The following is a 26,819-nucleotide window of genomic DNA, read 5'->3' on the forward strand; positions in this document are numbered from 1 at the left end:
AGGAGGAATGTTCAGGAGAGATGTCAGAGGTAGGTTTTTTTACACAGAGAGTGGTGGGTGCCTGGAACGCACTGCCGGGGGGTGGTGGTAGAGGCTGTTACAACAGGGACATTTAAAAGACTCTTAGATAGGCACATGGATGTAAGAAAAATGGAGGGTTATGGGCTGTGTAGGAGGGAAGGGTTAGATTGATCATGGAGGAGGTTTATATAGGTCGGCACAACATGGTGGGCTGAAGGGCCTGTACTGTGCTGTACTGTTCCATGTTCCATAACCACCACACCCTCTGCTTCCTATACCAGGCCAGGTTTGGATTCAATTTGCCTTGGATCCCACGGGCTCTGATTTTTTCGAGGAACCTTCTCTGTAGGACCTTGCCAAAGTCCATGTAATTACTAACGCACCTCATCACCCCCTCAAATAATTCAGTCTGTCAGACAGGATTTCCCCTTTAACAAATCTGTGCCTTTCCAAGTGCGGATGAATCCTGTCCCTCAGAATTTATTTCAATAAGTTCCGTCCTGCCGACGTTAGACTCACAGGCCTGTGAATATCTGGCTTATCCCTGCTGCCCTTGAATAAAGGACCTCATTAAACATCCTCCAGTCACCTGACACATCACCAGTGGCTGGAGGTTCTAACATTTGTTAGACCCTCACTAATCTCCCACAGCAGTCCGGGACACATTCCCTCAGGCCCTATGGATTATCCAACGTTGTGCCCACCATGACATTAAACAGCTCCTCCTTTTTATGAAGAACAGGGGACTGTAGATGCTGGAATCTGGAGAACAAACTGCTAGAGGAACCCAGGGGTCGGGCAGCATCTGTGGAGGGAAATGGACAGACAATGCTTTGGGTCGAGACCCTTCATCTGGACTCCACAGGTGCTGCCTGACTCACTGAGTTCCTCCAGCATAGATAGACTCATATAGTCATACAGCGCAGAAACAGGCCCTTCAGCCCAACTGGTTCATACTGAGCAAGATTCCCATCTAAGCTAGTCGCATTTGCCCATGTTTGGCCCATATCCCTTTAAACCTTTCCTGTCCATGGATCTGTCCAAGTGTCTTTTAAATATTGTTAATGTACCTGCCTCACCCACTTCTTCTGGCAGCTCGTTCCATATACGGATCACCCTCTGGGTGAAAAGGTTGCCCCTTAGGTTCCTGTTAAATCGCCGGAAGTGCGGCGACACTTGCGGGCTGCCCCCAGAACACTCTACGCAAAAGATGCATTTCACTGTGTGTTTCGATGTACATGTGACTAATAAAGATATCTTATCTTAAACCTGTGCCCTCTAGTTCTTGATTCCCCAACCCTGGGGACAAGACTGAGTGCATTCACCCTATCTATGCCCCTCGTGATTTTACACACCTCTATTAGATCGCCCCCTCAGTCTCCAACGCTCCAACGAGAAAAGTCCCAACCTCTCTCCATAACTCAGCCCCTCAAGTCCCGGCAACATCCTCGTAAACCTCCTCTGTGGTCTTTCCAGCTTAATGGCATCTTTCCTACAGCAGGGAGACCACAACTGAACACCTGTGTGTTGCCCCTCCTTTTTTATGGCGATTTTCTCCCCCTCCCTGAATTCTCCAGCTACAATATCCTTCTCCTTGGTGAACACAGCTGGGTATTCATTGCTCACCTGTGTCCCAGGCTCCACACACAGATTGCCACTAACGGGGCCCATTCTTTCCCTGGTTACCTCTTTGGGATGTTCCTTGAACCTCGAGAATGTGGAGAAAATATTCACAAGGATGTTACCAGGACTGGAGGGTTTGGGTTATCAGGAGACATGATGGGCTGGGACATTTTTCTCTGGAGTGTAGTGGGCTGAGGGGAGACCTTATAGAGGTTTATAAAATCATGAGGGGTCCAGATAAGGTGGATGGTCACAGTCCTTTCCCCAGGGTAGGGGAGTCTAAAACTGGAGGGTAGAGGTTTAAGGTGGGGGGGGGGGAGAGATGTGAGGGGCAACGTTTTCACACCGAGGGTGATGGGTGTGCGGAATGAGCTGCCAGAGGAAGTGGAACAATTATGACATTTAAAAGACACTCGGACAGGTCGGTCCATGATTGGGAAGGGTTTAGAGGGACATGGGCCAAATGCAGGCAAATAGTTTGGGGAACAGGTAGGGAACTTGGTCAGCATGGACGAGTTGGGCTGAAGGGCCTGTATAACTGTAACTATAACTGCTGTATAACTCTGTGACTCTAACCTGCCATAAGCTACCGTTCTCGTGTCTCCATCCATCCCGTGACATCCAGGGTTCACGGACCTGCTGTCCATCTCTTTCAGCCTTACAGGAACACGTTGGCCCTGAACTCTCACTACTTCACTTCCGAACAACCTCTAGCTGCCAGTGTGGACCTACCTGCAAGTAACTGCTCCCAATCCACTTCTGGCAGCTCCCAAGGTACAGTAACATCAGCCTTCACCCCAATTCAGGACCTTTGTTTCTGGTTCATCCTTGTCGTTCTCCACAACCACCATAAAACGTAGAGTTCTGAGCACCTCTAAATGTTCTCCCACTGACATCCCTGGGGGGTAAAAATACAACATAATACAGCACAGGACAGGCCCTTTGGCCCACAATGTTGTGCTGAACTAATTAAAAGCCTAATTAAACTAATGCTTTCTGACAACACAGCGTCCCTCTCCCTCCAGCCCCTGCACATCCATGTGCCTGTCTAAGAGCCTCTTAAACCCTCCATCGTATCTGCCTCCACCCCCACCCCAGGCAGCGTATTCCAGGCACCCACCACTCTGTGTAAATAAAGCAGGAACAAGAAGGTGGGGGGGGGGGGGGTGGAGGAGCACACGCAGGCAGGTGAGAGGTGAGTTCAGGTGATAGGCCAGTCCAGGTGAGAGGGGGAAGGTAGGTGGGTGGGGGGGGGGTAGATGTAATAAGCAGAGAGGTGAGAGGTAGAAGAGGCAAAGGGCTGAGGAAGATGGAATCCAGTAGGAGACGGCAGTGGACCACGGAATAAAGGATGGGGGAGAGGAGAGGAGAGGAGATGGGCAGGTCAGCAAGGCTGGGGAACGGAGCCACAGGAATAAGGGAAGACAGAAAGGGCTGGGGGTTACCGGCAGTTAGAGAAATCGATGTCGAGGCCATCAGGTTGGAGACTCCACGGCAGAATACGAGGCGTGTTCATCCAACTTTCCCCCTCTCACCTTCTGCAAGCCCCATAGCATTAGACATTTGATATTGAATGGATGATACATCTGCTCTATCTATGCCTTTAAAATACAAAGGCCAATTTCAACTTTAAATAACCACAGCACCAATGGTATGTTACATAAAAATGTTTATTTATGTTTTAGTGTTAGAAAATTACATAGAAAATTTAAATAGTGAGTTATAGGACAGGTTAACAATGGGGCCACGGGGAGGCTCGAATCCCAGAGGGCGTTGACCTAAGAGTCGGTTCCAAATCAAGCGCGAGAGCCCCCCGGAAGACCAGGGCAGCTTGTGCAAGTTGCTGGGTGTTCTGGTTCAGTTTTTGGGTCACGTTGTGCTCAGACCAGGATGGGGGCACAAGCCAATGCTTCTGAGTGTTGGACACTGACTGATGACTTGGGCAGAGTGGGTACCTCAATGCCATATGGGTGGCTGTACTCTGGGCGTGTACAGTGAGGACATGGGGGTGGGGTAGGGGGTCTGGGGGGTGGCGGCAGGGCTGAGACCACCTGGTCAGCTCAGGCACAACAGTCAATGTGGAAATGGCTGGGGGTGGTGGGGAGGGGTCACCCTCCCACAGGATGCAGGAGACGAGGGAGGGGATTTGGTGGTGGGGGGAGAGTCAGTGACGGGGGAGCGTGTCTGTGGGCTGTGGGAGGGGATTCAGTGGGTGGGGAGAGTCGGTGATGGGGGGGGTGGTGGGAGTGTCTGTGGGCTGTGGGAGGGGATTCAGTGGGTGGGGGGAGTCGGTGATGGGGGGGAGTGTCCGTGGGCTGTGGGAGGGGATTCAGTGGGTGGGGGGAGTCGGTGATGGGGGGGAGTGTCTGTGGGCTGTGGGAGGGGATTCAGTGGGTGGGGGGAGTGTGTCCGTCGGGCTGTGGGTGGGGGGATTGGAGTGAGGGAGGAAGGGGAGGGAGGTGGGGAGGAGAGAGTATTCAGTAGGTGGGAGGGTGTCTGTGAGCTGTGGGGAGGGGTTGATGGGTGAAGGGGAGGGAGGAGGGAGGGTGGGTGGTGAAGGAAAGGCTTGTGGGGTAGAGAGATGGTGGGAGGGGTGGGGGGGGGTGAAGGGAGGGTGGGTGAGGAAGAGGGAGGGTGGGAGGGGTAAGGGTGGGAGGCAGGATGGGGGGAGAAAGATAAGGTGGGGGTAGGGGCGAGAAGGGTGGGAGAGAGGGAGAGTCCATGGGTGTCAGTGTCCGGAGGGGGGGTTGGGTCAGTCTGACAGCCAGTCGAGCGCGGCCCGGACCTCGGTGCCGGTGAGGGTGTCGAGGGCCGACACCCGGATCTCAGTGTCGCCAAACTGCAGGCTGGCGCGGATCTCCCGGTGTCGCCCGACTCCCAGCCCGGGGTTCAGCTCGGGCCCATCCCCACCCCCGACACCGGGCCCACCTCCATCCCCGGGCCCCGGGCCCAGCTCCAGGCTCAGGCTGCCGCAGCGCCGGACCCCTGGCTCGCTGATGAAGTGGACGTCAGGCCTGGGCGTGCAGTAGAGGCTGATGCGGGCAGAGCGCTGTCCGGGCCGGGCAGGCGTGTAGCGCCGCTGCACCACCTCGCCGGGCGCCAGCGGCTGCTGGGCCTGCACCAGCCGGTCGAAGACGTCGGCACACCAGCGGGCGCCGTCCTGCTCCAGCAGCTTGTCCGCCGGGTGCCGGCCGTCCTCGAAGCGCCGCAGCACGGCCAGGCCGTAGGTGAGCGGTGAGCGCCGCAGCCGCACCACGCCCGGCTCCAGGCCGAACAGCACGGCGCCCCGCAGCGTGCTGAGGCCCAGGCCGTGTGGCAGTACCAGGCGGCACCCGCCACCCACCGCCTGCTGCACCGCCCGCTGTAGCACCGGCGACTCGGCAAAGCCCCCCACCAGGAATAGGAAGCGTACCCCCGCCACCTCGGGCCGGTGCAGCAGGGCATCTGGGGGGGAGGAGAGAGGGGAGAGAGGAGAGGGAGGGGAGGGAGGGGAGGGAGGGGAGGGAGGGGAGAGGGGAGAGGGGAGAGAGAGGAGGGAGGGGAGAGAGGGGGGGGAGAGAGAGGGGGGGAGAGAGAGGGGGGGAGAGAGAGGGGGGGAGAGAGAGGGGGGGAGAGAGAGGGGGGGAGAGAGAGGGGGGAGAGAGAGGGGGGGAGAGAGAGGGGGGGAGAGAGAGGGGGGGAGAGAGAGGGGGGGAGAGAGAGGGGGGGAGAGAGAGGGGGGGAGAGAGAGGGGGGGAGAGAGGGGGGGAGAGAGGGGGGGAGAGAGGGGGGGAGAGGGGGAGAGGGGGAGGGGGAGAGAGGGGGGAGAGAGGCGAGGGAGAGAGGGGGGAGAGAGGGGGGGAGAGAGGGGAGGGGGAGAGAGGGGGAGGGGAGGGGGAGAGAGGAGAGGGGAGGGAGGGGAGAGAGGGGAGGGAGGGGAGGGAGGGGAGGGAGGGGAGAGGGGAGAGGGGAGAGGGGAGAGGGGAGAGGGGAGAGGGGAGGGAGGGGGAGAGGGGAGAGAGGGGGGGAGAGGGGAGGAGAGAGGGGGGAGAGAGGGGGGAGAGAGGGGGGGAGAGAGGGGGGGAGAGAGGGGGGGAGAGAGGGGGGGAGAGAGGGGGGGAGCGAGGGGGGAGAGAGGGGGGAGAGAGGGGGGAGAGAGGGGGGGAGAGAGGGGGGGAGAGAGAGGGGGAGAGAGGGGGGGAGAGAGGGGGGGAGAGAGGGGGGGAGAGAGGGGGGGAGAGAGGGGGGGAGGGAGGGGGGGAGGGAGGGGGAGAGGGGAGGGGGAGAGAGGGGGGAGAGAGGGGGGAGAGGGGGGAGAGAGGGGGAGAGAGGGGGAGAGAGGAGGGGGAGAGAGGGGGGGAGAGAGGGGGGGAGAGAGGGGGGGAGAGAGAGGGGGAGAGAGGGGGGGAGAGAGAGGGGGGAGAGAGGGGGGGAGAGAGGGGGGGAGAGAGGGGGGGAGAGAGGGGGGGAGAGAGGGGGGGAGAGAGGGGAGGGGGAGAGAGGGGGAGGGGAGGGGGAGAGAGGAGAGAGGGGAGGGGGAGAGAGGGGAGGGGGAGAGAGGAGAGAGGGGAGGGGGAGAGAGGGGAGGAGATACAAAATTTAGTGAGCATTGGCCAAGGCCTGGGCTTCTCCCATATATCCCCCACCACCTCCCCTCACCTCCCCATTCCCACATCGCTCCCCCCATATCCCCGCACACCACCCCCATCTAACATCAGTGGTGTGAACCTTACTGGAGGGGATTCTGAGGGACAGGATCTACCAGCGTTGGAAACCAGGCAGTGATTCGGGACGGTCGGCAGGGCTTTGCGCGGGGAAATCGTGTGTCACAAATTTGACTGAGATTTTGAAGGGTTGACCGAGAGGATTTACAAGGGCAGGGCAGTCGACATCGTCAAAGGCCTCGTTGAAGTCCGTGTACACGAGGTGCCGTATGGTAGGCTGGTGTGGAAGGTTAGATCACAGGCAGTCAGAGTGAGGAGTGAACAGCACACATAATTGGCTTGGCGGCAGGAGACAGAGGGTGGGAGTGGGGGGTTGTTATTCAGACTGAAGGCCTGAGAGCAGAGGTGCGCTGCAGGGATGGGTCCTCAGTTTGTTTGTTTGTACGTTAACGATTTAGGTGACAATCTTGTTAACGTGGTTAATAAGTTTGCAGATGACACCAAATTTGCTGGTGTAGTGAGCAGTGAAGAGGGCTGTCTGAGATTACAGGGGGATCTAGACGAACTGGGAAGAGGGCTGAGGGATGGCAGATGGGATTTAACTCGGACAAGTGCGAGGTGATGCCCTTTGGTCAGTTAAACCAGGGCAGGACTTGCACGGTGGAGCCCTGGGGAGTGTTGTAGAACAGAGAGACCTTGGGCTACGGGGGGGGGGGGGGGGGGGGGGGGGGGTGAAGAAGGTGTTCGGCACGCTGGCCTTCATCGGTCAGGGCACTGAGTACAGGGGTTGTAACGCCATGTTACAGCTGTACAAGTTGTTGGTGTGACCATGTGTGGAGTTTTGTGCGCGGTTCTGGTCGCCCAGCTACAGGAGAGGTGAAAGGTGAAGGAAAACCCCAACACGTTATGGCTAACACGAGGGGACATAATTTTAAGGTGATTGGAGGAAGGTATAAGGGGGATGTCAGGGGTAGGTTTTTTACACAGAGAGTGGTGGGTGTGTGGAACGCACTGCCGGCAGAGGTTGTGGGGGCAGATACATTCGGGACATTTAAGAGCCTCTTAGATAGACACATGAATGATAGAGAAATGGAGGGCTATGTGGGAGGGAAGGGTTCGATCGATCTTAGAGCAGGATAAAATGTCGGCACAACGTTGTGGGCCGAAGGGCCTGTACTGTGCTGTTACATTCTATGTAAAAGACTCACGGGGATGTTACCGGGACTGGAGGGCTCGGGCTATGAGGAGAGGCCGGACAGGCTGGGACTGTTTTCCCTGGAGTGAAGGAGGCTGAGGGCTGATAAAATCATGAGGGGCACAGATAGGTGGGTGGTGTTTTTTTCCAGGGTAGGGGAGTCTCAAACTAGAGGGCACAGGTTTAAGGTGAGAGGGGAGAGATTTAAAAGGGACCTGTTTTCCACACAGAGGGTGGTGGGTATGTGGAACGAGCTGCCAGAGGAAGCGGTGGGGGGGGGGGGGGGGTTACAGTTACATCATTTAAAAGGCATTTGGACGGTTACACTGAGAGGAAAGGTTCGAGGGATGTAAGGCAAAAGCAGGCACGTGGGACTAGCTCAGGTCAGCAACTTGGTCAGCATGGACAAGTTGGGCCGAAGGGCCTGTCTCCGTGCTGTGTGACCCTGTGCCTCTATATCCCCAGCACATCCCCCAGCCCCCCCAACCCCACCCCACCCCCCCCACACAGTGCGCTGCCCCTCTTACAGAGCAGGGAACACTGGGCATAAGACTGTGGACGAGATGTCCCGGGGGCCGCCCTCCCCTCCCCTCCCCACTCCCCGCCCCCCCCAGGACACCCCCTCCCCACTCACCGATGTGCTGTACCACCTGTCTGATGGTGGGCTGGAACAGCTCGTCCACGGCTTCGGGCAGTATCCGCAGCATCCCCTGCGACCCCCACTTCACCAGATTGTTGCTGCTGGTCAGAGGGAAGATGCAGCACGTTAGCGGTGCCCCACTCACACCCCACGCTGCACAGGAGGAGCCCACAGCACTCCAGCCCACCCTGCCCCTCACTGCAAGTCCCTGACTCAGGAGATCCACCCTCCACCCTCCCCGGGAGACCTGACCTCCCCCTTGCCCCAGCTCCTGTTGCAGAGAACCCTCTCTCTCTTTCTCTCTCTCTCGCTCTCAGCCAAGCCAGAGGAGACAAGAGCCGGGCGGTCCTGGTACAAATTAATAAACCAGTAGTTCTAGTCCCCACACGATAGGAAGCAACACACAATCCGCTGGAGAAACCCAGCAGGTCGAGCAGCATCCTTGGGGGGAAAGGAACTACCCTGATGCAGGGTCTCAGCCAAAAACGTTCCCCCCACAGATGCTGCCCGACCCGTTGAGTTCCTCCAGTATCTTGTGTGTTGCTCCAGATTCCAGCGTCTGTAGTCTTGTGTCTCCCCCACGGGAAGGATGTGAGAGTGCTGGAGAGCGTGCAGAGGAGGTTCACCGGGGTGTGGCCTGGGATGGACCGTCTCGTTTACGAGGAGAGACTGGATAGGTTGGATGTGTTTTCCTCGGAGTGGAGGAAGCGGAGGGAGGACCTGACAGGTATAGGGAAGGCCGTAGATAGGGTTGGTATGTAAAACTCCGATAATCTAAATTGTTTCTCTTGGTGGGTGAGTTCAGGACTAGGGGGCACAGTCTTAGAATTAGAGGGTACTCATTTAGAACAGAGATGAGGAGAAATTTCTTTAGCCAGAGGGTTGTGGATTTATGGAATTCGTTGCCACGTACAGCTGTGGAGGCCTGATCATTGGGGGTGTTTAAGGAGAAGATTGATAGGTATCTAATTAGTCAGGGTATCAGGGATATGGGGAAAGGGCCGGGAATTGGGGCTAGATGGGAATAGTTTAGCTCATGGTGAGGTAGCAGAGCAGACTCGATGGGCCGAATGGCCTACTTCTGCTCCTTCGTCGTGATCTTGTGAATCCAGAATGCTAGGAACTTCGGTGGTGCTGGAATGCCAGATTTTACGGACCATTGGCTGTTATTCCTATCAATTATCCAGCACTTTTAATTCATTTTTTTTTTAAAAAAGTTAAACAACAGTATTAAAAAATGATCCCAGCAAAGCCAACGAGTTCATCGGGAGAGTGAGAATGAGTTGCCACTGAGGTTGAAGGGCGCGAGGGAAATGTGTCCCTGATGGGGAGACCCTGTTCAACAGAAGACTCCATGTTTAAAGGGACAGGGGGTCTGTTAACCCACACAGCAACAGGACGTGAGCGCAGGAGTAAAGGTGTCCAGTGTTTAGAAGAATGAGCAGTGATCTCACTGACAGGGCTCGACAGGTTGGATGCAGGGAGGAGGTTTAACTTCAGGACCGGGGGCATAGCCTCTGAATAAGGGGTGGGCTGTCTGAGACAACTCCTTCACGGTTGGTGGGGGGGGGGGGGGGTGTGGACCTGTGGAATTCCCTCCCCCGGAGGCTCTGTCACCGAGTTCATCCAGAACACAAATCGACAGAGTTCTGGAGACGGTGGGAATGGAGGGGTCTGGGGATAGTGCAGGGAAGTAGACCCGAGGGAAAGGATCAGCCGTGACCTCTTCCAGTGATGAAGCAGGGTCGAGAGAGGAATAGCCCGTCCGTACAGCACAGAAACAGGCCCTTCGGCCCACCATATGCATGACAACCCTTGCCCATCCACACTCAGCCCATCTGCCTGCATTAGGACCGTATCTTTCCCCACCTTGTCTATGTAAGTGTCTGTCTAAATGCCTCCCACACGTAGTGATTGTACCTGATTCCAACGCCTCCTCTGGCAGCACGTTCCAGATATCAACCCCTCCCTGTGTGAAAACTTACCCCTCAGATCCCCTTTAAACCTCCTTCCTCTCACCTTAAACCCAAGCCCTCTTGTTTTTGATCCCCCCCCCCACCATGGGGAAAAAAAAATTCTGACTATCTAGCCTATCTCTGCCCCTCATAATCTGATACACCTCCATCAGGTCACCCCTCAGCATCCTTCACTCCAGAGAAAAGAAGCCTAGTGTGAAAGTCGACCCCCACTGTGATGAATCAAACAACAGCAGAACCAGAGAACATAGGGTTAATGCTTTATTGGTTTAACGCTAGCGGGAGTGAGGGATACAGAGAAAGAGTAAACAGTGTAACCCGAGCTCTGTACTGATCCCCACTGGGAGATCTGTGGTCAGAGTCCCTACCTTTATACCCTCTTCGTGAGAAAGCTCTGTGGGAAGTTGCACTCACTGAGGCAGTTGCTTACAGAAAGCTTTTAGCAAAACAAAATATGTCTAAAGAAAACTTTCCTTCTCACCCGCACCTGGACTTTTTTTTACAGCCGTAACTATAGTCACCCCATGGTTGAGGCATTATCACACCGTGGGAAGACTAGGTGCACACCATTAACCATTACATTGCCAGCTATTAACCCTTGCACTCCCAGTTATCTTTTACACCAGCCTATCCAATCTCTCCCCAGAGCTAAAGTCCTCCAATCCAGGCAACACCCTGGTGAGTCTCGTCTGCGCTCTCTCCAGCACAACTACACCCTTCCCATGGTGTGGTGACCAGTTGTGGTGACTCCTGTTTCCAACGTTCTTGTGCAAGACCCTGACGGGGACGCTCCCCTGTCACAGGGGTCCCTGGCGGGGACGCTCCCCTGTCCCGGGGGTCCCTGGTGGAGAACCTGACCCCCCACCATTTCCAGGGCTCCCTGTGAGACCCTTCCTCCCACTCCCCGTTTCCGGGGTTCTGAGGCCGGCCACCTTTGACAGGGGTCCCCTGGGTTGGGTTGCCCTGGGGTGCGGCGTTCCCTCAGCGCTGCCCCTCCTGGGTGGCTGGGGAGGGGAGCGGGCAGCGGCCTCGTTACCTGCTCTTCTTCAGCGCGGCTTCCACGCTCTTGCCCTTCTGCTTCCTGTAGAAGTCAATGAAGGAGAAGGGCAACGAGATGTTGAGGGGGTTGGTGCGTTTGGGCGAGACCGTCCGCTTCCGCGCCTCGAAGGCGATCATCAGGTCCACCCAGGCGGCCGGCCGCTTCACCTTGAAGCACCTGATGAAGTCGTGGCCAAAGATCTGACACAGCAACTCCTCGAAGGCCAGGTCCACGCCCACCGCTCCGTACGGGCCACCTGAGGGGGAGGCCGCACACTGTTACACGCGGGATCGGTTTATTATTGTCACTTGTACCAAGCTGTATAATGAATTGACCTGTACGATCGGTGTGCAAACTGGTCTTGCACACCGATCGTACAGGTCAATTCATTATACAGTGCATCGAGGTAGTACTGGGTAAAAACAACAATAGAATACAGGGTAAAGTGTCACAGCTTTATAGGAGCAGAATCAGGCCATTCAGCCCATCGAGTCTGCTCGGCCCTTCAATCATGGCTGATTATATTTTTGATTCAATCTCATTCTTCTGTCTTCTCCCCGTAACTCTTAACCCCCCCCCCCCTTACCAATCAAGAACCTCTCAATCTCTGCCTTAAATACACCCAATGACTTGGCCTCCACAGCCCTCTGTGGCAATGAATTCCACAGATTCACCACCCTCTGGCTGAAGAAATTGCTCCTCGTCTCAGTTCTAAAGGGACGTCCCTCTATTCTGAGGCTGTGCCCTCTGGTCCTGGACTCTCCCACTGATGGAAACATCCTCTCCATGTCCACTCTGTCCAGGCTTTTCAATATTTGGGAGGTTTCAATGAGATCCCCCCCTCATCCTTCTAAACTCCATCAAGTACAGACCCAGAGACATCAAATGCTCCTCATACATTATCCTCGGGATCATTCTTGTAAACCTCCTCTGGATCCTCTCCAATGCCAGCACATCCTTCCTTAGATATGGGGCCCAAAACTGCTCACAATACTCCAGATGTGGTCTGACCAACGCCTTATAAAGCCTCAGCGTTACGTCCTTGCTTTTATATTCTAGTCCTCTCCAGTAGAGGGCCCTCGGGGCTGGGGCTGGCTCAGTGGGCAAACCCCACTGTCTCCGAGTCAGGGGTGCCATGGGTTCAAATCCCACTGCAAGGCACAGAATCCAGGCCAAGGCTTCAGTTCAGGGAGCATGGGGGTGGGTGAGGGGGGTGTGGGGAGAGGGTGTTGGAGGGGTTAATGGAGCGCTGTGCTGTTGGAGGGGCAGCGTTAATGTAGTGTGGTGCTGCAGGAAGGATGGGGTGAGGGGTGTTGATGCTGAGGGAGCACTGCACTGTGGGAGTCACACAGCACGGAAACAGGCCATTGGGCCCAACCGGTCCATGCCAACCAAGGTGCCCATCTAAGCCAGTCCCATTTGCCCACATTTGGCCCGTATCCCTCTAAACCTTTCCCATCCATGGACCTGTCCAAGTGTCTTTTAAATGTTGTTAATGTCCCTGCCTCACCCACTTCCTCTGGCAGCTCGTTCCACGTACGGACCACCCTCTGGGTGAAAAGATTGCTTCTCAGGTTCCCCTCTCACCTTAAACCTATGCCCCATAGTTTTACACCCCCCTACCCTGGGGAAAAGACCATTGACCTTACCTATGCCCCTCGAGTTTATATACTTTTGTATCTACAAGCTCCAGAGTGCCAGAGCTTCCTGATACGAGCTCTGGGCATTTCTCTCTCTCTTCACTGACGTGTATAATTTACATCCTGTGGGTCGTCTGTGAAGCTGCCGCAAACAAGTTCTTCATTGCACCTGTAGCTCACCGTAGTGGTGCACACAGCAATAGACTTGGCCATTGGGGCCACTGGGGACCACAGGGGCCATTGTGTCAGGTCAATGAATTCCAGAATACAGTTTCGTTAATGTTGGTGCTGGAATTGGCCATGCTTCTGATGGTTGCCCTGAAGTTAACTCTGTCTGTGTGTCTCTCTCTCTCTCTCTCTCTCTGTGCAGATGCTGCCTGACTCTGACCAGTTCTGGCCCTCTCTGATTTTGCCTCAGATTTCCAGCATCTGCAACTTCCATTCAGCAGGTTGGCAAAAATAATTCGCTGAAGGAGGCATCACAGGTAGACAGGGCGGTGAAGAAGGCGTTTGGCACGCTGGCCTTCGTCAGTCAGGGCACTGAGTGTAGAAGCTGGGACGTTATGTTGCAGTTGACAAGACGCTGGTGAGGCTGCACTTGGAGCACTGTGTTCAGCTTTGGTCACCCTGCTGTAGGAAAGGTGGGCAGGCGCGGTAGCGTAGCAGTTAGTGTAACGCTATTACAGTGCCAGTGACCCGGGTTCGATTCCGGCCGCTGTCTGTAAGGAGTTTGTACGTTCTCCCCGTGTCTGCGTGGGTTTCCTCCGGGTGCTCCGGTTTCCTCCCACATTCCAAAGACATACGGGTTAGGAAGTTGCGGCCGTGCTATGTTGGTGCCGGAAGCGTGGCGACACTTGGGGGCTGCCCCCAGAACACTCTACGCAACAGATGCATTTCACTGTGTGTTTCGATGCACATGTGACTAATAAACATCTTATCTTATTGAGCTGGAGAGAGTGCAGAGGAGATTTACAAGGATGTTGCCGGGACTCGAAGGCCTGAGTTATTGGGAGAGGTTGGGCAGGTTAGGACTTTATTCCTTGGAGTGTAGGGGACTGAGGGGTGACTTAGTAGAGGTGTATAAAACCATGAGGGGCACAGATAGGGTGAATGCACTCAGTCTTTTTCCCAGGGCTGGGGAATCAAGAACTAGAGGGCGCAGGTTTAGGGTGAGAGGGGAGAGATTTAATAGGAACCTGAGGGGAAACTTCTTCACCCGGAGGGCGGTGGGTATGTGGAACGAGCTGCCAGAGGAAGTGGGTGAGGCCGGTACATTAACTACATTTAAAAGACACTTGGACAGGTCCATGGATGGGGAAGGTTCAGAGGGGTATGGGCCGAACACGGGCAAATGGGACTAATTTGGTGGGCATGGATGAGTTGGGCTGAAGGACCTGTTTCCGTGCACCTGTCACACCAGCCGGTGGGTGGCGACACAGTTGGACAGGAACCCGAGCTCCCTGCTGCGCCTGTCCCCGACCACATTCCAACAACATTACCAACAAACATTTGGCAAGCTCTCAGCTGGTTGGAAATGAATCAAACTCAAAGAACAGCCCGAGTGCGGCAAAGCAATTCACATCCTGTCAGGAAGGGACTAGCACTCTGGAGGTCACGAGTTCAAACCCAGTGGGGTCATACGAGTTGCACAGAGCCAAAGGAGAGGACATTCAACCCACAAGTTCATGCTGGCTCTCCCTTCTCATCAGATTAGAACGTAGAACAGTACAGCACAGGAACAGGCCATTCGGCCCACAATGTTGTGCTAAACTAATTAACCTAATGACACCTAATCCCTTCTGCCTGCAGCTGTTCTATCTCCCTCCAGTCCCTGCACATCCATGTGCCTGTCTAAGAGCCTCTCAAACGCCTCTATCGTATCTGCCTCCACCCCCACCCCTGGCAGCACATTCCAGGCACCCACCGCTCTCTGTGTAAAAAAACTTGCCCCACACATCTCCTTTGAACTTACCCCCTCTCACCTTAAATGCGTGCCCTCTGGTATTAGACATTTCTACCCTGCGAAAAAGGTACCGGCTGTCTACTCTATCTCTGCCTCTCATAATCTGATAGACTTCTATCAGGTCTCCCCTCAGCCTCTGCCGCTCCAGAGAAAACAACCCAAGTTTGTCCAACCTCTCCTTGTAGCTCACGCCCTCTAATCCAGGCAGCATCCTGGTGAACCTCTTCTGCACCCTCTCCACAGCCCCCACACCCTTCCTGTAATGGAGCGACCAGAATTGAATGCAATACTTCAGATGCAGTCTAACCAGAGTTTTATAATTAATAAATCTGGTAACACGAGGGCAGTGAGGGCAGGGTAGCACCAGAAACGGTGAAACGCAAATCGGTGCCTTCCAGCAGGGACACACATCCTCCGTCCGCTCAACAAATCTCCTGCGTTGTGAAAGCAGTCGGTGTTTCTGTTGCAAGGAAAAGGAGTCAGTTGGTGCACAGCAAGATCCCACGCAGAGCCAGGTGATGATGACCAGAGCACCTCACCTAATGGTGGGGTGGACGGAGAAGCGGCAGCAGGGCTGAGGGTGCCTCACCCCCACTCCAGCCTGAGGAGGCGCGGTTGCCTGTGTGTGGGGCAGGGCACTGACCGTTCAGGCACCACAGGCTGGGCACAGCAAGGACCTGGTCGCTGGCTCCTGTACTGGGACCAGGCTCGTCTGCATGGGTGTAACACGCACGTGGTTACTCACACACATCACACCCACACACAGGTAGTAGGGTGTAGGGGAGAGACCAACATGCACATGTACACACACACACACACAGGCATACACAGAGGTGTAGACACGTGGGTCCACACACACACACACAGAGGTGTATATATACACACACACAGGTGTGTACACACACACACAGGCATACACAGAGGTGTAGACACGTGGGTCCACACACACACACACACACACACACACAGAGGTGTATATATATACACACACACACACAGGTGTAGACACACAGGTGTGTAGGCACACACAGGTGTAACGCACACAGGTGTAGACATGCACACACAGGTGTAGACACACGGGTGTAACACACACAGATGTGTAGACACACACACAAAGGTGTACACGTAGGTGTAGACATACACACGCGTGGTTTGCCAACAAACAATCTGCTGCAGGAACTCAGCGGGTTGATCAGCATCTGTGGAGGGGAAAGGAACTGTTGACGTTTCGGGTCAAAACCCTACATCATTAAATATATTTAAGACACAGTGAGATAGGCGTTTGCATTGTAGGGGAATTAAGGGTTTTGGGGAAAAGGCAGGTAGGTGGATCTGAGTCCAGGGACAGATCAGCCATGATCTTATTGAACGGCGGAGCAGGCTCGATGGGACAGATGGCCTCCTCCGGCTCCTATTTCTTATGTTCTTATCAGGACCAATTAACCCTTCCTCTGTCCCACACTAGGGTTAATCTACAGTATCTAATTAACCCACATCACTGAGATACAGGAGGAAACCAGAGCGCCCGGGGACAGCCACACGGTCACAGGGAGAATGTGCAAACTCCACACGTACAGCGCCGGAGGTCGGGATCGAACCCGGGTCCCTGGGGCTGTGAGGCCGTGGCTCTACCTGCCGCACCACTGAGCCGGCCCTAAAACCGAGGTTGTGGCGAGCGGCAAATGGTCACAAGCTGCTGAAGGGCAGGGAGGCCTCTCGGTGGTTCCCTGGGTCCAAACCGCATCTCAGCAGCGGCTCGGACTGCTGCCTGTGGGATCCTGCTGTGGGCAGATTGGTTTCTGTGTTTCCTCCATTGCACCTCCTCCGGAATCCCAGGATTTCCAGATCTGGAGATGACTGGGTGGGAAGGTCGACGGGAAAAGCCATGGTGACCACTGTCCTGGCAAAGCCGAGGTCTGAAGCCCAGCCCCAGAGCCATTGGCTCCGGCCTCCAGTTCTCTGCGCCAGCCACGAACAACCCCTCAAAGTTCAGGTGCTGAGTCCCCGGCTCTGGGTCACAGCTCCAGCTGTTCATCCCCTGGGACATGGCTGGCCTCAGGACCTGGCTCCATCCTCACCTGAGGCCTTGTAGAGTTCCTTCAGCGTCCCCTCCGGCTGCTCGATCTCATGGACGGTGAGGTCAACGGTCCCACCACCACAGTCTGCCACGATGTAACGGTCACCTGGGGAGGAAGGGTCAGAGAGGAATGGGATACAGTGAGAGATAGAGAGTGGGGAATGGGTGCAACCTCCCAGCCATGGTACTGAAGGTCAGCTCTCCAGAACTAGGCTGTGCCTGTAAACCGAGCTATTCCAGTCCAGTTACAGCACTGGCACCTCCCCAACACCCAGGTCTGCTGCTCACAGAAAGCAGGACAATCCCTTCCGGCTAATCGCTGCCCAGTCTACTCTCAGTCATCTGCCGTGTCAATGCACACTGTTGCCAACGTCAATGAATAAAATCCCAAGGCATTTTATACATGTATTAGGAGCAAGAGGGTAGCTGGGGAGAGGGTAGGTCCACTCGAGGATAAAGGAGGGGCTTTGTACCTAGAGCCAGAGGAAGTGGGTGAGGTCCTTAATGAGTCCTTCACATGGGTATTTACCAAGGAGAAGCACGTGGGTGGTGGTGAGATCAGGGAGGGGCATGTTAATGTTCCAGGGCCTGTCGATATTAGGGAGGAGGACGTGTTGGGTCTCTTGAAAAACATTAAGGTGGATAAGTCCCCAGGGCCTGATGGGATCTATCCCTGGATACCGAGGGAGGCAAGGGAGGAGATTGCTGGGGCCTTGACAGAACTCTCTGTATCCTCTCTCGCCACAGGTGAGCTCCCAGAGGACTGGAGAGTAGCCAATGTTGTTCCTTTGTTTAAGAAAGGTAACGGATAAAGCAGGAAATTTTTGGCTGGTGAGTCTTACATCAGGGGTAGGGAAATTATTGGAGGAAGTTCTTGGGGACATGAGTTACTTGCATTTGGAAAAGCATGGACTTATTAGGGATAGACAGCGTGGCTTTGTACAGGGGAGGTCCTGTCTCACAAACCTGAGCAAGTTGTTTGGGGAAGTGATGCAGGTCACTGAGGAGGCAATAGACTCCAACAAGCACTTGACAGGGTCCCTCAGGGTAGGCTAGTCTGAAGATTAAGTCACAAGGGAGCCACGGAGAGTTGGTAAATTGAATCCAAAGATGACTTGCACATAGAAGACAGAGGGCAGTGGTGGAAGGGTATTAATCTGACTGGAGGGCTGTGACCTGTGGTGTTCTGCAGGGATCGGTGCTGGGACCTCTGTAGTTTGACATGTACATAAATGATCTGGATGTAAATGTAGGTGGATTGATTAATAAGTTTGCAGATGACTCAAAAATTGGGGGAGTTTGGATAGTGAGGAAGGTTGTCAGAGGATTCAGCAGGATGTAGACCAGTTGGAGATGTGGGCAGACAGATGGCAGATGGAGTTTAATCCAGACACGTGTGAGGTGATGCACTTTGGGAGATCAAATACAAGAGGAAAGTATACAGTAAATGGCCGGACCCTTAGGAGCATTGATGTACAGAGGGATCTTGGGGCACAAATCCAGAGCTCCCTGAAAGAGGCAACACAAGTAGACAGGGTGGTAAAGAAGGTGTACGGCACGCTGGCCTTCGTCAGTCGGGGCTCCGAGTGTAAAAGTTGACAAGTCATGTTACTGCCTGTACAACTTTGGTCAGGCCACATTTAGTGTACTGTGTGCAGTTCTGGTCACCCCATCACAGGAAGGGTGTGGAGGCTTTGGAGAGGGTGCAGAAGAGGTTCGCCAGGATGCTGCCTGGATTAGAGGGCATGAGCTATAAGGTGAGGTTGGACAAACGTAGGTTGTTTTCACTGGAGTGTCAGAGGCTGAGGGGAGACCTGATAGAAGCTTGTAAAATAACGTGAGGCATAGAGAGGGTAGACGGTCAGAATCTTTTTCCCAGGGTCGAGATGTCAAATACCAGAGGGCAGAGCTTTAAGGCGAGAGGGAGAAAGTTTATAGGAGGTTTATGAGGCAGTTTTCTTTTACACAGAGAGTGGTGGGTGTCTGGAACGGGCTGCCAGGGCAGGGGAGGCAGATACGGCAGCATTTAGACAGGCATAGGAACAGGCAGGGACTGGAGGGAGACGGACCATACGTGGGCAGGTGGGATTAGTTAGATTGGATCATGGTCGGCAGAGATATGGTGGGCCAAAGGGCCTGTTCCTGTGCTGTACTGTTCTGTGTTTCCATGCCACCAAGCAGCACTTACTCACCAATAACTCGGGTTTCACCAGGACCCAAACCCACTGCCTCTCCCACCGAGAAGGACCCAGGGCAGCAGTCACGGGGCAACACCACCACCTGGAGGTTCCCCTCCAGGTCACACACCACTCTGGCAGAAATATCTCGCCGTTCCTTCATCGTCACTGGGCTGAACCCTGAGACTCCCTCCCCAACAGCGCTGTGGGAGCACCTCCCCCAGAAGGACTGCAGCGGTTCGTGAAGCAGGCTCACCCCCAAGGGGGCAGTTGGGGATGGTCAATAAATGCTGGTCTCAACAATGCCGACATCCCAAAAAACCTGCATCAGCCCAACCCTCTCCTCCAGCGACCGGCGCTCCTTGGAGCAGCAGTCCCGGATCTGACAGGGAATCATCCCGGATTGCCCCAGGCTAGGCTGACGGACGGTACGGATGGGCAAGGGGAAGCAGGGCACTGCAGGGACTGTGCCCACTGGGTGAGGTGGGCACTGGGCATACCTGACTCCATCTCTGCCCACAGGTCTCCCACGCCGTTCTCCATCAGGAAGGTTCGACTCTGCCGCGATCGTCGCAGCTGTTCCCGAGCTGGAAAAACAAGGAATCATTGATCACAGATCACCATGGAAATGGGTCAGACACAGAGCTAAACCCCTCCGCACCGTCCCATCACACACTCCCGGGATCAGACACAGAGTGAAGCTCCCTCTACATAGTCCCATCACACACTCCCAATATAACTTACCCCTTGAATGCTCCAACTACCTCTATACACCAATGAATTCTCATAGAAACTCTCAGGTTAACTAATGTCCATCACAGAATAAAATCTGTCCTCACCCCAAGGTAGTGAGTGAGATGGAGGGGGGAGTGTGAGTGAGGTCATTGTCGAGAGGCTGAAGGGAGGAACAGAGCGTAATCAGTGTGAGGTGCTGCACTTTGGCAGGTGAAGGTACACAGCGAATGGCAGGGACCTCAACAGCACTGATGTACTGAGGGATCTTGGGGTCCAAGTCCATCGCTCCCTGAAAGTGGCCACACAAGTAGATAGGATGGTAAGGAAGGCATACAGCACGCTTGCCTTCATCAGCCAGGGCGTTCACTATAAGAGTCAGGAAGTCACGTTGCAGCTGTATAAAACTTTAGCCAGGACGCACTTGGAGCACTGTGTGCATTTCTGGTCGCCCCGTTACAGGAAGGGTGTGGCGGCTTTGGAGAGGGTGCAGAAGAGGTTCACCAGGACGCTGCCTGGATTAGAGGGCATGAGCTATAAGGAGAGGTTGGACAAACTTGGGTTGTTTTCTCTGGAGTGTTGGAGGCTGAGGGGAGACCTGATAGAGGTTTATTAGATTATGAGAGGCAGAGACAGGGTAGACAGTCAGTCTTTTTCCCAGGGTAGAAATGTCAAACAACAAAGGCCATGTATTTAGGGTGAGAGGTGGGAAAGTTCAAAGGAGACGTGCGGGGCAAGTTTTTTTAAACACAGAGAGCGGTGGATGCCTGGAACGGGCAGCCAGGGGTGGTGGAGGCAGATACAACAGTGACATTTATGAAGCTGTTAGACAGACACATGAATGTGCGGGGGATGGAGGGATACGGACCATCTGCAGGCAGAAGGGATTAGTTTAATTCAGCATCGTGTTCAGCACAGACATGGTGGGCCGAAGGGCCTGTTCCTGTGCTGTACTGTTCTGTGAGTGAGGGTTGTGAGGGAGCGGTGCTGGAGTGAGGTGTTGGAGGGGAAGGTGTGGGGGCAGAGGGGAGGCTGATGCTGTGGGAGTATGGAGGGAGGAGAGAGAGATGGGAGTCAGGGTGATGGTGAGAGAGAGGTGAGAGGGGCTGAGGGTGGGGGGGGGGTGATGAAGGAGGGGGTCAGGTGAGGGTGTATGCACGGTGCGGTGTGAACCGTGGCCACAGAGTGTGGGAGGATGGTCTCGGGAATCTGATATCCATGTTCCTGACCGGGCAGTGGGAATTTCCGATCAGACAAAGCTCTTTCATTCTGGGCCCTGGGACTGACCTCTCGTCGGGAGCTGCCCGTTAACCCCGTGGGGGCCAGCCCGTCCCCCTGCTGTGTGGAGTGAACCCAAGGTAGTGATGGTCAGAGCCATCCCTCCCGCAGTGTGACACTCCTCACCGCCCCTCCCGCGGCGCTCCCTCCTCACCGCCCCTCTCTTCCCCTGGAGCCCTCCCCTGCCCCCCACCCCGCCCCAACTCTCCTCCCCCTCGGTCTGATTGCCGCCAGGTCTCAGGGTGCTGAGAGGGAACGGGAGGCCCGAGGGCTGAATGGCCTCCTGCTGACCCCTGCGGCAGGTAGAGGGGCTGAACGGTCTCCTCCAGGCCCAGAGGGGAGCGAGGGAGGGGCTGCCGCGGGATCGGACTGTGCGCAGCGGGCAGGGGAAGGGTGGGCAGACCTTGCCTGAAGCTGGAGTTGATGCGGGGGTCCGACGCCTGCGAGGTGGGGGTCTCGGTGGAGCCAAGGACGGTGAGCTGGTGCAGACGCAGCTTCCGGCAGTAGATGGACGCAGCCTCGGGTTCCAGCGCGATCAGCAGCTGCTCCGCGTGGTCGGGGGACGCAAGGCCGGCCTGTGGACCCAGGGGTGGGAAGGAGGGAGGGAGGGAGGTAGGGGAGTGTTGGGGGGGGAGAGGGAGGGAGGGGGAGAGAGGGAGAAGTGAGTGTGAGCAGGGTGGGGGAGAGGGAGAGGGAGGGGGAGAGAAGGAGAAGTGAGTGTGAGTGGGGTAGGGGAGGGAGGGAGTGAGGGAGGGAGCACAATGCAGAGAGAGGGAGGGAGCATGGACAGGAAAGGTAGGAGAGGTGAGTGTGAGCGGGGGGAGGGAGGGGGAGGGAGGGGGAGGGGGAGGGAGGGGGTGAGGGAGGGGGAGGGGAGGGGGAGAGAGGGGGGAGAGGGGAGGGGGAGGGAGGGGGGAGAGGGGAGGGGGAGGGAGGGAGGGGAAGAGGGAGAGGGGGAGGGGAGGGGGGAGGGGAGGGGGGAGGGGAGGGGGAGGGGGGGGAGGGGAGGGGGGAGGGGGAGGGGGAGGGGAGGGGGGAGGGGAGGGGGAGAGGGAGGGAGGGGGGAGGGAGGGGGGAGGGGAGGGGGGAGGGGAGGGGAGAGGGGAGGGGAGAGGAGAGGGGAGGGGAGAGGGGAGGGGAGGGGAAGGGGGAGGGGTGGGGATGGGGGAGGGAGGGGGAGGGAGAGACAGTGAGAGCAGTAACTGTGGGAGGGGTGACCGTGACGCTGCGCCGGACCAGAACACTGCCGTCACAGCCGGTCGTTTACTGCCTCTGTGACCGGCTCCTCGATTGTTTCTGCCTCTTAGCTCATAGGAGGCCAATCAGCCCATCGAGTATTTGCCGGCTCACAGAGCAATCCTATCCCCCGTATATTCTCCCCACAGTCCCATCACCCCCCCCCCCCCCCCCACCCACTCATTGGGGACAATTCACAACGGTCCCGATTAACCCACCGACCCCCGCACCTCGTTGGGGTGTGGGAGGGAATCGGAGCCCCCGGGGTGGGGGGGGGACCCATACTCCGTGCCTGTCCACGTGTCCGTCTATCGATGTCTCTTCAACATTGCTGTCGTATCTGCCCCCACCCCCACCCCTGGCAGCCCGTCCCAGGAACCCCTCACTCTGCGTAAAAACATTTACCCCACACACCTCCCTTAAAATTCCCCCCCTCACCTTCAACCTCTGCCCTGGGGAAAGGATTCTGACTGTCCACCCTATCCTAATGCCTTTGATGAAGTTTCAGGTCTCCCCACAGCCTCCGCCGCTGCAGAGAGGACATCCCCAGACGTCTCCTTGTATCTCCCGACCTTGGCCTCAGTTCCATTGGGACTGGGCCCAGGACACTGACGGATCTCCTCACCAGGTAGGCTGCTTCCCTCATGAACTGCTTGGCCGGCTGCTTCCAGATGGCGGGCACGGTGATGACCCAGCGGACATCTTCTTCCTCCAGGTCCGAACAGAACTGTTCTCGCAACTCCTGCAACGGCCAAACGTCAGGCACTTCAGGGGCGCCGCAGACTCGGTAACCGGCCGCACGGCTCGGGCCGTGTGCCAGCCTCCCACCCCCTCGCTGCGGACGATCGGTCTGGGCACCTCTCCAGGGTCCTTCAGGGGAGGGACGTCAGCTGAGTCCCAGAGCACAGAAACAGGCCCTTCAGCCCAACTTGTCCGTGCTGACCAGGGTGCCCATCTAATCTCGTCCCATCTGCCTGCGTTTGGCCCATATCCCTCCAAACCTTTCCTATCCACGGACCTGTCCAAGTGTCTTTTAAATGCTGTTAATGAACCACTTCCTCTGGCAGCTCGTTCCACATCCCCACCACCTTGTGAAGAAGTTGCCCCTCAGGTCCCCTTTAATCATTCCCCTCTCACCTTAAACCCATGCCCTCTGGTTTTAGACACCCCTAGCCCAGGGCAAAAGATTGGGACCATCCACCCTATCGATGCCCCTCATGGTTTTATAAACCTCAATAAGGTCTCCCCTCAGTCTCCTTCACTCCAGGGAACAGTCCCAGCCTGTCCAGCCTCTCCTTATAACTCAAGCCCTCCAGTCCCGGTAACATCCTCGTGAATCTCTTCTGTCCCCTCTCCAGCTGAACCCCACCCTTCCTGTAGCTGGGTGACCAGCCCTGCGCACGGTGCTCCAGGTGGTCTCACCGACGCCTCGTACAGCCGCTTGCTCCAGTCCCATCCTCCCGTGTCCTGCACTGCATTAACCTACCGCCCACACCCCCCCAACAAAGACTGGCCAAGGGATGGGTCCCTTCCCCAGGTCCGGACACCCCACCCTATCCCCTGCCTCACCTTCAGGGCCTGATTCTGGAAGAACCTCAGTGTGTGGGCAAACACATGCAGAGCTCTCATACTCTTCCCGTTTACAGCCTCCAACTCCGTCTCCAGGGTGAGGTCCTGCAACGCAAACTGTACTCAGCACCCTGGTGTCACCGAAAACCCCCCGGTCCTGTCCCATCACACACTCCCAGGGTCACAGAGTGAAGCTCCCTCCACACCGTTCCGTCACACACTCCTGGGGTCAGACACAGGGTGAAGCTCCCTCTGCACCGTCCCATCACACACTCCTGGGGTCAGATACAGAGTGAAGCTCCCTCCGCACCGTCCCATCACACACTCCCGGGGTCACAGAGTGAAGCTCCCTCCACCACCGTCCCGTCACACACTCCTGGGGTCAGACACAGGGTGAAGCTCCATCCGCACCGTCCCCATCACACACTCCTGGGGTCAGATACAGAGGTGAAGCTCCCTCCGCACCGTCCCATCACACACTCCCGGGGTCACCAAGAGTGAAGCTCCCTCCACACCGTCCCGTCCACCACACTCCTGGGGTCAGACACAGGGTGAAGCTCCCTCGCACCGTCCCATCACACACTCCTGGGGTCAGATACAGAGTGAAGCTCCCTCCGCCACCGTCCCATCACACACTCCCGGGGTCACAGAGTGAAGCTCCCTCCACACCGTCCCGTCACACACTCCCGGGGTCAGACACAGGGTGAAGCTCCCTCGCACACGTCCCATCACACACTCCCAGGGTCAGACACAGGTGAAGCTCCCTCCGCACCGTCCCATCACACACTCCCGGGACAGACACAGGGTGAAGCTCCCCCTCGCACCGTCCCATCACACACTCCCGGGGTCAGACACAGGTGAAGCTCCCTCCGCACCGTCCCCACACACTCCCGGGTCAGAACAGCCCTCCGCACCGTCCCCGTCACACACTCCTGGGGTCAGATACAGGGTGAAGCTCCCTCCCATCCCGTTCCATCAACACTCCCGGGGTCAGACCACAGGGTGAAGCAGTCCCTCCGCACCATCCCGTCACACACTCCTGGGGTCAGATACCAGGTGAAGCTCCCTCTACAACCGTCCCAATCCACACACTCCCCAGGGACAGACGCAGGGTGAAGCTCCCTCCGCACCGTCCCATCACACACTCCCAGGGACAGACACAGGGTGAAGCTCCCTCCACACCGTCCCGTCACACACTCCTGGGGTCAGATACAGGGTGAAGCTCCCTCCACACCGTCCCGTCACACACTGTTCCTCCTCCCTCTTGATGACCGGTTCTGGTGTCAGCCACTCGCGGAGCTCCCCGGGGAGTTATCACCATCGCTCCCACTCACCGTTGAAACTGTGAATCTTCATCTTGAACTTGTCGAAGTAGAACCAGTGGGGGGCCTCCTCAGGGTCCAGGTCATGGTAGAAGTCCCTCGCCGTGTAACCCAGGCTGTGGAAGCTGCGCCCCGGAGTCAGCAGCAGGCAGGTCGGGATCTTCTGATTGGCCACCCCTGGATCGCCGCCTTCCCAGCGCCTGGCAACAACACGTCAGTCAGCATCGCCAAGGGCCGAGCCCTGACCACTCTGCCCATCCCCTTCCACCCTCCTCACCCTACGGGCTTGGCACACTCCCCCCCAGCCACCTGGGGCTGTACATGGAGCCACTCAGTCCCAAGGGTGGGTGATCCCACGTCCCCACTTCCCCCCACCTGCAGGAGGGGCTCGGAGAGTGAGAGAGATCTGGAACTCACTGCCAGAGGAGGTGGGGAAGTCAGGTACAATCTCAGTGTTGTCGACACTTGGGGCTTGGTGGCAAGTGGGATAAGTGTCTGGTTCCACTCATGAATTGGTTTATTATTGTCACATGGACCGAGAGACAACTGAAAAACCTCTCGTGTGCGCCACGCCAGATATCAGTATGTCAAGGTAGTAAAGCAGGAAACACAGAATGCAGAAATAAAGTGTTACAGTTACAGAGAAAGTGCAGTGCAGGCAGACAAGGTGCAAGGTCGTAAACAGGTAGATTGCGAGGTCAAGAGCCCACCTTATTGTACTAGGGGACCGTTTAATAGTCTTATAACAGCGGGATAGAAGCTGTCCTTGAGACCTGGTGAACGTGCTTTCAGGCTTTGTATCGTTCTGCCCGACGGGAGGGGGGAGAGAGAGAATGTCCGGGGTGGGTGGGGTCTTTGAATATGTTGGCTGCTTTACTGAGGCAGTGAGAAGTGTAGACAGAGTCCATGGAGGGGAGGCTGGTGGTCCGTGATGCGCTGGGCTGTGTTCCACAAACTCTCTGCATGTTTCTGGCAGTCACTGGGCAGAGCAGTTGCCGTACCAAGCTGTGATGAAGGCCTCGGCCCAAAATGTTGACTTTTTTTCCCCTCCATAGATGAGTTCCTCCCGCATTGATGCATCTGGATCGGATGCTTTCTGGTATTACAAGTTTTTAAAATTAAGAGAGGATAGATAGGGTAGACAGTCAGTCAGAGGTCCAGGCTGGAGATGTCGAATATTTTGAGGAATAGTGTGGATGGGCAAAAGGTCAGCATGGATCTGGTGGACCGAAGGGCCTGTTTCTGTGCTGTATGATGCTATGGCTCTGTGTATAAAACTTTGGTTGGGCCTCTGTGGAGCACTGTGTGCAGTTCTGGTCGCCCCATTACAGGAAGGATGTGGATGGCTTTGGAAAGGTTCACCAGGACGCTGCCTGGATTTAGAGGTGTGTGCGCTATCAGGAGAGGTCGGGACAAACTTGGTTGTTTCCTCTGGTGCGTTGGAGGATGAGGGGAGACCTGATAGAGGTTTTATGAGAGGCACAGGTAGGGTAGACACGTCTTTTCCCAGAGGGAAATGCCAAATATTAGAGGGCATAGCTTACGGTGAGAGGGGGAACATATAAAGGAGATGTGCGGGGTACATCTTTTTGCACAGAGAGTGGTGGTGCCGGGAACGGGGTGCTGGGGGTGACGATGGAAGCAGACACGGGAGTGGTGATGGAGAGGCCGTTAGACAGGCGCACGGG

The 26,819-nt window shown here is 56.2% G+C and overlaps 1 protein-coding gene across 1 annotated transcript in view; it reads right to left on the reverse strand.

The window, feature by feature from the left end:
- Positions 1 to 4,350: 4,350 nt before the first annotated feature.
- LOC127583438 (heat shock 70 kDa protein 12B-like) overlaps positions 4,351 to 26,819 on the reverse strand; it is a 34,940-nt gene continuing 12,471 nt past the window's right edge. The window contains exons 5-13 of the mRNA XM_052039457.1: positions 25,144 to 25,331; positions 23,810 to 23,931; positions 22,866 to 22,982; positions 21,408 to 21,579; positions 19,495 to 19,581; positions 16,819 to 16,923; positions 11,135 to 11,393; positions 8,117 to 8,220; positions 4,351 to 5,088 (exon numbers count right to left, since the gene is read on the reverse strand). Of these exons, the coding sequence (XP_051895417.1) occupies positions 4,397 to 5,088; positions 8,117 to 8,220; positions 11,135 to 11,393; positions 16,819 to 16,923; positions 19,495 to 19,581; positions 21,408 to 21,579; positions 22,866 to 22,982; positions 23,810 to 23,931; positions 25,144 to 25,331 (1,846 nt within the window). The 3' untranslated portion in view covers positions 4,351 to 4,396. The remainder of the gene's footprint in view (positions 5,089 to 8,116; positions 8,221 to 11,134; positions 11,394 to 16,818; positions 16,924 to 19,494; positions 19,582 to 21,407; positions 21,580 to 22,865; positions 22,983 to 23,809; positions 23,932 to 25,143; positions 25,332 to 26,819) is intronic.

The sequence above is a fragment of the Pristis pectinata genome, chromosome 2 (genome assembly GCF_009764475.1).
Source record: "Pristis pectinata isolate sPriPec2 chromosome 2, sPriPec2.1.pri, whole genome shotgun sequence".
NCBI lineage: Eukaryota > Metazoa > Chordata > Chondrichthyes > Rhinopristiformes > Pristidae > Pristis > Pristis pectinata.